Source organism: Pogoniulus pusillus, chromosome 31, assembly GCF_015220805.1.
Source record: "Pogoniulus pusillus isolate bPogPus1 chromosome 31, bPogPus1.pri, whole genome shotgun sequence".
Classification (NCBI taxonomy): Eukaryota; Metazoa; Chordata; class Aves; order Piciformes; family Lybiidae; genus Pogoniulus; species Pogoniulus pusillus.
In genome coordinates this window covers 9951013-9964598 of record NC_087294.1, presented here as the reverse complement: position 1 = coordinate 9964598, position 13586 = coordinate 9951013, and the positions used below count along the sequence as shown (strand labels likewise).

The 13586-nt window shown below is 43.5% G+C and overlaps 1 protein-coding gene across 2 annotated transcripts in view; it reads right to left on the bottom strand.

Moving 5' to 3' along the window:
• Positions 1-11361, bottom strand: part of SGK1 (serum/glucocorticoid regulated kinase 1) — an 85135-nt gene extending 73774 nt beyond the window's left edge. The window contains exon 1 of one of the 2 annotated variants that reach the window (XM_064169136.1): positions 10899-11361. In XM_064169136.1, the coding sequence (XP_064025206.1) occupies positions 10899-10967 (69 nt within the window). In that variant the 5' untranslated portion in view covers positions 10968-11361. The remainder of the gene's footprint in view (positions 1-10898) is intronic. The other variant, XM_064169138.1, reaches the window with a different exon arrangement.
• Between the last annotated feature and the right edge of the window lie 2225 nt (positions 11362-13586).

The window sequence follows — 13586 nt, the reverse complement described above, 5'->3', positions numbered from 1 at the left end:
GTTTGTAATGATTAGCTGCAGGTTGTAAGTTTCTGATACTGGGCATACTCCCAGCTGCAGAGCTTCAGCAACAGCCTAGCCATTAGCTTTGTTATAGGTTTTTATATCACAGACTGTCCTCCTCCAATGTTACTTTCCAGTTTCTTCCCTTAGATGCATTTTCTTATAGCTCTTTGCATCACAGCCAAGCAGTTAGTCAGAAAGGTTTTACACAAAGGACTCCTACTGTGATTTTATTCCCATAGCATAGAGGGTCCAACACTTCAACTGGAAAAGTAATTTCTACAATGTCTGTTCTTGTAAGGAGCATTCCTTTTGGCTGGCCTTTTAGGAATGAGAGGTCAAAAGTTTTGCGTGAGTCAGAGTGTGTCAAACTGGGACAATTTGCTTCAAAATCTCATTCATTTTAAAATAAGAGGGGGAAAAGTTATCAAATTCCAACCTGTTTACACTTAAGTTGTTATTTTTAACAGTCTGTCAGTAGATAAATGAAGGAATCTTTTAGGAAAACAAAAGATGCTGAAAGTACTGATTCAGTTTTTTTCCCCACTACTCAATTCAAGAGAAATGTTGAGGTGCTGGAATGTGTCCAGAGAAAGGCAACAAGGCTGGTGAGAGTCCTGGAGCACAACCCCTATGAGGAGAGGCTGAGGGAGCTGGGGGTGTGCAGTCTGGAGAAGAGGAGGCTCAGAGGTGACCTCACTGCTGTCTACAACTACCTGAAGGGAGGCTGTAGCCAGGTGGGGTTGGTCTCTTCTCCCAGGCAACCAGCAACAGAACAAGGGGACACAGTCTCAAGTTGTGCCAGGGGAAGTCTAGGCTGGATGTTAGGAGGAAGTTCTTCCCAGAGAGAGTGATTGGCATTGGAATGGGCTGCCCAGGGAGGTGGTGGAGTCACCGTCCCTGGAGGTGTTCAAGAAAAGCCTGTCTGAGGCACTTAGTGCCATGGTCTGGTTGACTGGATAGGGCTGGGTGCTAGGTTGGACTGAATGAGCTTGGAGGTCTCTTCCAACCTGGTTGATTCTATGATTCTATGAATAACTTCCAGTCACAGCAAACCCTAGCAGATGTTTGGTGCTGCTCTTTCAAGAAAAGGAAATGTCTTCTTGGAGTTTTTTTCAGTGAGGAGAAGTTACAGCAAGGGTCAGGGGAAAAGCCACTTCTCTCTTGTGCAACAACTTGTCTGAGAGACTTAATGTGTCAATTGGGACTGGCTTTCCTGCCTTACCAGGATATTTTGAGACTCAGTTAATTGCTTTTAGCCGATTTGGAAATCTGTCAGCACAGAATCTTCAATAAATGTTAAAATTGATCATACTTGGAGCTGTTTACTCTTTTCTCACTCTCAATATTTAATCATCTTGCCACAAATTAACTGCCATAAATAACAACCACTAATAAACCTGTTGTGTTAACATGCTATTTAGGGAAAAATAAAACAAAACCAAAGCTTCTCATTTGTTGATTTGATTTTGCAAAGTTCTGTTGTGGTCTTAGATCTTGTTTGGTTTTCCATTGCTTTAATATTTCCATTTACATGGTTTTGATTTTTTTCCTGCAGGTTGCTCTCTTTCTATTTTCTCCTTTTCTAAATCAACCTTTTTTTTTTTTTTTTTTTAATTTAAGATGGGTGCAAGCTTTCTTTTGCTTTCAATTCTAATTCCTTTCTCCATGGACACAATCCTTTACCTTCTATGAGCCTGGTAACTCTTACCATATGATGTCTTTAATTAGTAGATATGGTAACAAGTATCCTAGTTGCTCCAAATTCTTACCCAGACCCAGCACCTGCAGATCATAGTTAGCACTCTCCCCATTTGGCAGAGGTATCACATTGATTTTTCAGCAGATACAGATGTCTGTTTTCACAGAATCACAGAATTAAGCAGATTGGAAAAGACTTTTGAGATCATTTAGTCCAACCTATCATCTAACACCTTCTCATTAACTAAACCATGGCACTAAATGCCTCATCCAGTCTCGTTTTAAACACCTCCAGGCATGGTGACTTCACCACCTCCTTGGGCAGCCCTTTCCAGTGGGCAATCACTCTTTCTGTGAAGAATCTCAGTTTACATCACCTCTTTCCACACACCAAGAGTGTCCAAACCCCTTTCTGCTGTCCTTCATGCTGGAAGTCTCTTACACCCCAGTGTTTATCAGACAAGGTAAATTGTACTGAGGATGCTGAGCTGAGTTATGATAGCAGTGACATCATTGTGTTTGGGATAGGGTTTCTCTAAGAATTTAACTCCAGTCTCTGTGGCCTTTAAAACAGTGTTAATATGCACTTGGCAGAAAACTCAGAGATTTCATGGCTGGCTCTTCCCCAGACAGAAGCTGTGCTCAACTCTAAAGGCATGTAATGAGGAGAGACCAAAGCACTACTCAGGCTCAAGCAATATCTAATCTGATCTTGAAAGGAATGAGCCAGAGCAAGCTCTCAAAGGAACTTATCCTCCATTACAATTTCATTAGTGATGCTGGATAATGAGAACCTGAAAGTGGTAGAACAGTTGTGAGTGGCTCTGGAAAAATCCAGTCAGATGAAAAAGAAAAAAGAAGTCTACTTCTCAGAAGGGCAGAGCTGAGATAGGAAGTAAATTTTAAGATGAACTCTGTGGTCTGCATTTCCCAGGAGGAGAGTGATGTACAGCACAAGTGAAAAACCTTATTGGGCTGTGTATGCAAAAAAAACAACCCTTATCACATCTGAAGAGAGAGCAAATGTTGCAGGGTTCAATAGAAAATGAGAGCATGCAGCATACGTATGCCATACTTGTCTGATTTCTTCCTTTGATGAGGCAAAAGTGGATCATTTAATCTGTGTGGTGTTCAGTAAGTCAATAAGACAGTGGTAACACATGGGAGCTAATTATATAAAGTGGAAAGTAAGAGTACTGCTACAAAAATAATTATAGAATCAGAGAGTTACAGAATGCATCCAGTTGGAAGAGACCTCAAAGTTCATCCAGTCCAACCCTCAACCCTGCACTGAAGGGTCAACACTAAACTATGTCCCTAAACACCACCTCCACACACTGCTTATAACACCTCCAGGGATGGTGACTCCAACACTGCCCTGGGCAGACCACTCCCATGTTTGTCAACCATTTCAGTGAAGAATATTTTCTAACATCCAGCCTGAACCTCCCCTGGAGCAGCTTGAAACCATTTCCTCTAGTCCTATTGCTTGACACCAAGGAGAAAAGGCTGGTCCCTTCCTCACTTCAATCTCCCTTCAGGTAGTTGCAAAGAGCAGTGAGGTCTCCCCTCAGCCTCCTCTTCTCTAGACTGAATAACCCCAGCTCGTTGTAAGCCATGTGCTCCAGGCCCTTCACCAGTCTTATTGCCCTTCTCTGGACACACTCCAGAAACTCAATGTCCTTCTTGCAGTCAGTGGCCCAGAACTGAGCACAGTACTCAAGGAGTGGCCTCACCAGTGCTGAGCACAGAGGGATGCTCACCTCCCACTTCCTGCTGGCCACAGTGTTTCTAATACAAGCCAGGATGCCACTGGCTTTCTTGGCCACCTCTACAGGCTCCTGACACATACTTAGCCAACTATCAACCAGTACTCTCAGGTCCACCTACAAGTCTCACCTTTCCAACCACACATCCCCAGGTTTGCAGCATACAGAATTATAGAATCATTTTGGTTGGAAAAGACCTTTAAAATCATCACATCCAACTGTTATCTGGCTGCTACATCTGGTGCTAAACTATATTCCTTAGCACCACATCTCTGTGCCTTTGAAACTCTGCCAAGGAGGAGGATTCAACCACCTCCCTGGGGAGCCTACTATAGTCTTTGATAACCTTTTCAGTGAAGAAGGTTTTTTTCTAATATCCAAAGAGAAAGGAACTAGTTAAAAGTGTACTGGGAAGAGGAAGGTTAGTAGTGGAGTTGGGTTTGATATAGAACCTAGGCTGTGTTCATAACATTTGCCAGTGGTACACAGGAAGCCTGCTCAGCAAGAGAGGATCAGAGTGGAGCAAGAGGAACGGGGTGGAGTTAGAAGCATGAAGGAGACTCCAAGAGAATCATAGAAAGGTTTAGGTTTGAAGGGACCCCAAGGATCATCCATCTCAAACCCCCTGCAGTAGGCAGGGACACCTCCCACTAGAGCAGGTTGCTCAAGGCCTCATCCAACTTGGCCTTGAACAGCTCCAGGGAGGTTGTGGAGAACAGAATGTGATCTTTGATCACATTCTGTGATTCTGTGCTCCACTACCTCCCTGGGCAACCTGTGCCAGTGTTTCACCACCCTCACTGGAAAGAACTTCCTCCTAATATCTAGCCTAAATCTCCCTTCTGCCAGTTTAAACCCATTACTGCTCATCCTGTCATTACAAGACCTTGTCAATAGTCCCTTCCCAGCCTTCCTGTAGGCCTTCTTCAGATGCTGGAAGGCTACTACAAGGTCTCCTCAAATCCTTCTCTTCTCCAGACTGAAGAGCCCCAACTCTCACAGCCTGTCCTCATAGCAGAGCTGCTGCAGCCCTCTGAGCATCTTTGTAGTCCTCAAGAGAGAGAGCATCAAAAGAGGACTATATGGATGCTTTGGCAATCTCATGCCAGAAATGCTGGAGCTGCCTTTGTTGCAGTGACCAGAGAATGGAAAGTCTACCCTAAAGAAGAGTTTAAAAGCATTTGGCTTGTTTGGCCTAGCTAAATACAGCTGAAAGAAGAAATGGCTGCCTGCTATAAATAAATATACATGTGATGGAAGTGCATGAGCTGTTTAACTCATGGCTTAAGGTTGGTATAAAAGCAAATGGGAATAATTTGGTCACGTGTAAAATTAGGCTGAAATTTAAGAGGATGTCTAAATTTTCGTCCAGGGTGATTTTCCCTAAAATGAAAGTGACCTGGGAAATGTTGAGCAGCAGCATGACAAATTTGTGTGAAGGGATGATGAGGTCTGTTTAGGAAAAGAGATCCATCTTAAAGAGTCTGGATGTGCCTTCTAGTCTCACATTTTCATCAAAGAGGAAGTACTAAGAAGAGAAGACTCCAAGGTGACCTTCTTGTGGCCTTCCAGGATCTGAAGGGGGACTACAAAAATGCTGGGCAGGGACTTTTTAGGCTGTCAGGGAGTGACAGCACTGGGGGGAATGGAGCAAAGCTGGAGGTGGGGAGATTCAGACTGGGTGTGAGGAGGAAGGTGTTCAGAATGAGAGTGGTGAGAGCCTGGAATGGGTTGCCCAGGGAGGTGGTTGAGGCCCCATCCCTGGAGGTGTTTAAGGGCAGGACACATGAAGCTCTGTCCAGGTTGATCTAGAGTAGGGTGTCCCTGCCCATGGCAGAGGGGTTGGAACTAAGTGATCCTTGTGGATTCTATGATTCTATGATTCTACAGCTAGGGAAGAGAGAAAGGAATAAACAAGACCTTTTCTTGTTTTCTTGCTTTCTTCCTTTGCTTCTTTCTTTTCCCTTTTCTCTCTTTCTGCCATTATTCCTCCATCCTTCTTTATTTCTTATATATTAATTTTATTACAAGCTCTTTGGGGTTTTGCTGTGCAAAACTGAATGCTTAGAGCTTTGCCATGCCAAGAAGAGCCACAGACGCTCAGCGTCTCTTCACATAGAAGTAGTGAGAGATGCAAAATAGATCTCTCTTGCAGCAAAACTCTATCTTGCTTGCAGTCAATGAAGATCCCTGTCTCTGGAAATCAGTTTTTAAATGAATGCACTTTTTGTGACATTGGCCTGAGCAGCTAAGAGAAGCAACAGCCATCCCAGCTAGAGCTGCCATTTTCATAAGGTACAGTCATCTCTGACTATCACAGTATCACAGTATCACCAAGGTTGGAAGAGACCTCATAGATCATCAAGTCCAACCCTTTACCACAGAGCTCAAGGCTAGACCATGGCACCAAGTGCCACGTCCAATCCTGCCTTGAACAGACTTGTTTTCTTCTAGGTAAGCTCCCAGTTACCCTAAAAAAAGGTAACCCCAGTCCTGAAATGGACTTCTAGACCTTCACAGTGATCTACCAGAGGAAACATAATCTGGAAGGACTGATTTCAAAGGTCTGCTGTGCCACTAAGTTACTGTAATCCTGAAAGTGTCACTCAGGTGGTTTTGCAGCCCCCTCAGCTGCTCATTGCCTTGAGCTCTGAAGCAGGCTGAGCTGTCATCTTCGTGCATAATGGTGTTTATGAGTTAGCTCCTTCATCTCGAGCCTGGAGAAAGCTGTTGGTGTGTAATGCCAACAAAATAGCAACCTAGCAAGGAGAAGGGCATAGTTTCCATCAACTGTGTATTTGGGGGAAATGCACAGAAACAAAGACAGGGATTTTTGGTTTTTCTTCCTTCTTATGCATTCACTTGACCTAAATTGCTAATTAATGTAAATTTTCTCAGTGAAAAAGGATTATGGAGATTCTTTCCCTTATCAGGTTTTAGACTAGCAAATCCCTAATCCCTGCAATAAGCTTCCTCCCTAAAATATACCTTATTTCTCTCTCCTTTTCTTTTTTTTTTCTCTCATGGAAGACAGATTCTTTTCCCCCCCACTTATCAGTCATTTATCATCTTCACATTCTGAATAAATCTGTATTTGGTCTCAGTCCAGACCTGAGAGGATAATGAATTCCCTTGTTCACTTGAGGTTACCATATCATCAGACAGTGTTTAAGTAGCACAAGCAGTTCATCATTCATGCATCTTTAATCACGTTGGTTGTGCTGTGTTATATGGCATGATATGGTATTTCAAGGTGAGAGGAGCCACATATGGCCAAATGTTATCCAAAAGGCTTTATAAGGGACATAAATACAGCTGAAGAAGGCACAGCAAACATCACAGCCCCCACTTCCCAAAAAGAGGTGGGGATGGCAGTATGTGGCAATGAAAGGCCCTGGGATACCCTGCTGGCTGAACAGCAACAGCATAATTGCAGGCTTCCCACACTCAGTGATCCTTTGAATTGGTACAGCCCAGTTCTGTGAGTAATGCTGCACAGCTTTGATGGATGAGACCCGAGAGCCCCGCTCAGCAGAGGGGTGTGACTTCTGCCAATTAACAAAACCTTTTCATTGAGCTTTGGGGAAAGTCAGAGTGCTGCTTGGATGTGAAAAAGAGATTTGCCAAACACTGGTAGCCAAACCAAGTCAGTGCACTAGGTATGTATTGCTATCCAGTATGCTACTGCAGTGGACAGGGAGAGGGATGCTAACAAAGCCAAAGGTAATTATTTGCTGTGAGGCAATAAAGTCTTTTAGTCTCCCAGCCCTGTCAAAAGATGATCCTTCTGTGCCATGGCATAAGAGTGCATGAACAATATCCTTTATAATTTATCTTCACTAGACTAACTTCAAATCATCTCTTTGTGCCTGTTCTAGTGGGAGGTGTCCCTGCCTGTAGCAGGGGGTTGGGACTAGATGATCTTTGAGGTTCCTTCCAATCTAAAGCATTCTATGATTCTATTCCATGATTCTATATGTCATCTTCCCTCCCTTATCTGTTTAGATTTGTGTCATCACTAATTAAAATAATTATTTCATTACTAAAATACCATCCTGATCCTAGACACAATTAGTTGCTATACCTCTTGCAATGAGAAAAAGAGAGAGAGAATCATGAATCGTTTTGTTTTCTTCCAGACTGTGCAGATTTTAAGTGGATGAAGCCCCTAACAGTTTGGCCCAACCCTGCCAAGCAGTAAGTGCTAGAGGGCATGCTGCAAAACCAATGGTTTCTGTTTTCCCTTTCATTTCAATTAAGTGTCCTGCTTTTTAGTTTCAGCCTTTTCTTCCTGTTCTCTGACCTCTGAACATGATTAGCCCGTGCCCTGAATCATCTGACCCAGCAGGCAGCATCTCAGGGGGTCAGTGCTTTGTCATCAGAGAATAAGTTAGGCTTAAAAAAAATCTGGTCCCCAAAGTGAAGTCAATGTTTGAATACTTCCAACCTAGATTAAACATAGTTCTCTTAGTCCTTTCTGCACTCCTGGCCAGGGCAAGAGAGGATTGCAATTTAATGAAAACATAAGGCTGTATGGAAAATAAAAATACTTAATATATACTTAATAATTCCCCCTGTCCCTCCCCCCAATCTGATTTTAGCATTTCCTGATATCTGAGGTGTTCTAATCTAGATTGACATGGATTTTTCTATAATGAGCCTTGAAAAAAACCTGGGTTAGAAAGGCAATATTTTGAGGAGACAGACTGGAGACTGATTTTAAACTGAAGAGACTGGAGTCCTATCCTTTGTTTCATCATAGATCCAATTAGTGACCTGGAAGAAGCATATGCAGTGCTCAGACAACACATCTCCTTCACCTGTCAGTAAAGAGGGGATAGCAATACCTCACCCTGCAGTCAGGTCTGCTATGCTTCACAGGGCAAGAACTCCTCTAACTAGGAATGTAGGATGCATCCAGTAGGTTACTGGTGTTGGTTAGGGTGCACTGGTGCTGTGGTGATGCTTAGTGTCCAAAAACATCACATGCTAGATTCACATCAAGAAACCTAGCATATATGATTTCATATAGAAAGGATTTAACTACCTGAAAGGACATTGTGAAAAGGTAGGTGCTGGTCTCTTCTCACAGGTAAGTAGTGGTAGAACAAGAGGGAATGGTCTCAAGCTGCAACTGGGTAGGTTTAGGCTGGATATTAGGAAATATTTTTTCACAGCCAGAGTGGGCAGGCATTGGAATGGGCTGCCCAGGGAGGTGCTTGAGTCACCAACCTTGGATGCATTTAAAAGTCATTTGGATGTGGTGCTTGGGGATATGATCTGGGGTGAACCTTTAGAGTAGGCATATTGGTTGGACTTGGTGATCTTGCAGGTCTTTTCCAACCTGAATGTTTCTGTGATTCTGTGATTTTGGTGGTTATTCAGCCAGAGTGTCCAGAGTATTGGTAAGGAGCCTAACTGACTACATTTCACCTTCTTTCCTCATCCTCCAGTAGGTAAATGCAGCAGTTAACCAGTTCAGCAAATGCAGCACACATTTCTAGGAGCCAGCAAAACACTATGAACATCTAGCTTATCTTGTTTGTGTTTGTTTCAGGCACTGACATAGGAACAATGTGGTTAATAGTTGAATGCAAAGGATTGTCTGAGAGTAAGAGAAACATCACTGACGACTCATCTATTGACTGAAATATATAAGGAGAGGATTTCCTTCCTTTGTCTCTCTGAATTGGGTTTTACTCATTTCATCTATCTTCATCACAATAGCAAAAAGGCAACATAAATGAATACCTTCAAACACTAGAAATGGTTATTTACCCTGATCCACTGTCCAGGATTGCATCACTGTGCCAATTTCTTCAAGTGTGACTACAATGAATAAGCTTTTTCCAATGACAAATTCACTGATCATCGGTATAGCTCTGAAAAAAAAAGCAATTTTCCCTTCTCCTAAACCCAAACAACGTAAAGGCTTCCAGTGATATCTTATTTTACCTCTAAAGAAAAGACGATTGACAATGATTAACCTCTTACAGAAACTGCAAACTATTCCATTTTCTCTTTAAGAATGCATTCATATTAAAACTTCTGAGCCATTCTGAAAAGCAGATAAACCTTTCTGGCGAGCTTCATTGGGAACATGCATGTGCCAATAGTAATATAGCAAAATGAGATGTAGCTTAAGATAAACACCATTCTCATGGTCTGAGTTTAAGTGGTGTTTGGGCTGTTTATCTGGGGCTTTCACAAATCACCTTGAAAACAGCAACTGTTAGCCAAGACTGCTCCTTTTCCCCCCCCCCCTCTGAGTGATTCTGCTAGTATTTTCCATCTCTGCCCTTAGATCTGACAATTTGGTGTCCTAAAGGAGTTGAGCCTGGTTTTCAAATTAGTAGCTGGTATAGGCTTCACTTTCTTTGCTTGAAGGGTTAAATGGGCTAAACATGTTCTTGGCATAACCAAGGGAGAGAATGAATGGGGATGAATGAATGAATGAACTAACAAGTGAATGGAGCAGCTTATCTGCTCCTACTCCAGTCTGTTTAAAGAGGAGGTTGTCGTTCTAATCATTCAGGAAATCCTTTTCAGAGGGGAGCCGCTGCTACCAATCTCTTTCTGAAGCTTTGCTTCTCCTATCTGGGTCTACTCAGACATACTCAGCATACCCATCCTGTTGCCACATGGAAATCACTTTGTTGCTCAAGTTAAAAAGAGAGAGTGCAGCACCATCACTAGAAAAGAGTTGAGGAAACAAAAAGGACTTAACTAAAGTGACCAGGTAGAGTGTTGCTCTTATGATTCCTCGAGGAAATCAGCAGTCATATGCAATGCATAGCAGATCTTGTCTAAATCCTGATATATCTGCCTAAATTAAGGAATATAAAAGAAAACAAAATCCAGATGTACCTTAGTCTTTTCTATTTTTTTTCCTCCTGCACTAATTGTGATTGCAGACAAATTAGGAGCTGCGAAATATTTTGCTGAACTCACTCTGGTCTCTTTTCCCCCCACCATGAGATGACGAACAGAGGTGGGTAATGCCGCACATCAGACAAATGAAAGGTGTGGAGCGAGTCATTCTCCTAGGTGGATGTGGAGGAGGGAGTCAGAGACAAGCTGCAACAGCCCTGCACTTTGCTTTGGAGTCTATTATCCCAGTCTGAATAGCTGATTGTATTGCGTCAAGCCCTGTGGTCAGCTGTGACTGAGCTATACATTCCCCAGCAAAGGCTGATGATGTAATGCTTTTCGGTCCCCTCATCCACGTACCCCTTCCCCAGCTCCCCTTTGCCTACGGTGTTATTACCCTCGGCATCAGGAAAGCTGCCCGTGCTACGGGCTGCTTACAGGAGGAGACTGGCATTAAAACACCTTCCCTCTTCAATGACTTTCTGCTCTAGCACATTTGCGAGTAAAACCCAACAAAGAGACTGAAAAGAAAAAGTGAAAAAAGCAAAATCTTACCCTCTTTTTGAAGAACTGAAAGGCTGAGCACTTCTTGACTGGAAAGCCATTCATGTCTTTGTTGACCATTTTCCACAGTGAAGGGTACAGAGCGGTAAGATCCAGTGTGGCACTTGCTTAGCGCATCCGTTTGCTTCCGTGTGCCCTTAGTGAATGAAGAGAGAGCAGGACGGGAGGCTCAGCGGCGCGTCTCGGGCAGCCGTCCTTACACATCCATCCTGCTGCACCAGCTACTGCAGCACCAGCAGCCTTCTCCACCTCTCAGATGCAGCACGCTAGTAGCTTCTTAAAAACATCCTCCTATAAACCCCTCTGACAGCTTTCAGATCACAGGCAGAGATCAGTCTCAGGCTAAGTGGGTCTCAAATAAACCCAAGTCCTAGCATCCTGTGGGTGCTGCTCACCGTGTAAGCAGTGAGGCTACCGTGTTCAATTTGCTATTCTTCTTCAGGTGGTGTGATTCACTGCTGTTTGAGATGAGAGCTGGGTTTGATTGTGCAAATTCCAGCGGGAGCTGCAGTTCAGCAACAGCAGTGAGACACACACACACACACACACACAGAGAGAGAGGGAGGGAGGGAGGGAGGGAGGGAGGGAGGGAGGGAGGGAGAGAGACATGCACAGGCAGAGAGCTGAACACAACCATACAAAGCACAGGAGGAAGGCTCATGGAAAGAAGTGCTGAAAGGCTATATGTTTCCCTTGGGAGGATGACAATGATAGGTCTTGCTTTCTATGTGGCCAGTCTGTGAGCAATAGGAGAAGATATACAGGACAATTTAAAAAGTGTTGTTACGTTGCTCTCCTTGCAGCAATTTAGACAGCCATCCTTTAGGGAAAAAGCCCATCGGATGATCAGTGCCACCCTGGGTTATGTGACAGGACACATTGCAGGCAGAAGAACTGAAGCTTCCTTATGAAGCTCAATGAACTTAGAGGAATCCAGCAGTCCCTAACAAAGTACATTCACCAAATGTAAAGCAAGCACACACAGGGGAAAAAACGATCACATATAGCTGTAGAAATAGAGTCTTTAAAATCAGAAGGATGATTATTTTACTACAGAAAAACAGGGATGAAAGGGGTCTTGGAAGGACACCTTGTTTAACCTCCTTTGTGTTAATTGGGATGGAGTTGAGTTTCACCTAGTCCAGCAAAGTCAATAACATGTGTTTGACTTAACTGTAAAATAAAATATCTTGTAATTTCCAGCAAAGTCTGGAAAGTAAAATAGAACCTTCATCACTTCTTCTCATGCTGTGTTCCAGGTTAACAAACCTCAGTTTCAAGAAAGGTCCTTATTTGTGACATTGATCTGGCTTCTGTTTCTAGCTGTAGCTTCCTGGTAAACTTTCTCTATGAGGTTAGTCATCCCTGTTGTACAAAGCGTGTTTAAGGATACTGGTCTATTGTAAACCAATCACTTCTCAAGGATATTTAGCAACAGGCAAAGAGACTGAGCATCTCACATTTCTCAGTGGAAGTTTAGGCTTTGCAATTATGCCACTCTCCCCTCTCTCTTTTATATCCTGTTTTGAAGATTCTTGAAAAATAGGAGCATCTCTGTTTTGCATCCTACCCCAGCACAGTGGTGTTGCATATAGAGGTGAAAGAGTGAATTCACACCTACTGCTATGGTTGTTCACCAGAGAATCCCACTGCTCTTCCTAGCAGTGCACCTCACTGAGACCCCATGACAAGGTGCTAGTAGGCTATGGCTTCTTTTCAAGTCAGTAATATGTATTTCCCTGTTTTGTACCTCTAGTTCTCATTAACTGTAAATAGCATAATTTAGCTGCAATCCTGTTTGACTTGGAATTTCTTAAGAAAACAGTTCTCTTACTAAGTGTCATGGTATTCATTCTCCTCTCCTCTCCTCTCCTCTCCTCTCCTCTCCTCTCCTCTCCTCTCCTCTCCTCTCCTCTCCTCTCCTCTCCTCTCCTCTCCTCTCCTCTCCTCTCCTCTCCTCTCCTCTCCTCTCCTCTCCTCTCCTCTCCTCTCCTCTCCTCTCCTCTCCTCTCCTCTCCTCTCCTCTCCTCTCCTCTCCTCTCCTCTCCTCTCCTCTCCTCTCCTCTCCTCTCTCATTATTTTCCCTCTGTCTCCAATCACAGCAGTGGCAGCACTTACAGTAACACTTTGATAGAGAAATATTTTGGGGGAGAGGTGGGATAGGATGAAAATTCTTATCGAAGCTGTACAGCTCCATTCCAGGTCAGAAGCTGGAATACTCCCTTGGGAAGCTACAAGTTCAAAGTCATAATCTTGAGTTTGGGTGTTCTTATCAGACTGTTAAAAGCAGTGGCTTGAAGAGTCAATATCTCATCAGAATTGTCCTGCTTTGTAGAGCGAATTGTCACTGGAGCAAGAACAGGGAATTTTCTGCTCTGCTTCCCTGTCTGGGGGGTAATGAATTTCACCAAGAAGACGTTCAGCTCAGCCTCTGAAAACTGACCAGCAATTCAAAGCATCCAGCTGGAGGCATGTTGAAGGGATGTTCAGAAAATCTGGAATTCTCAGCCTCGATGAGGCTTCCCTGAACTGAGATCCACCATGCCAACCATGCCTCAGCCTCTAGTCATTTGGGAAAGAAATATCTCATTAATCCTCTCCTGCACTTTAGAGCTGTCAGACCTATATCCTGGTACTTAGAGAAGGGGATGATGGTGAGGGTCCAGTTTTCACTGGTGG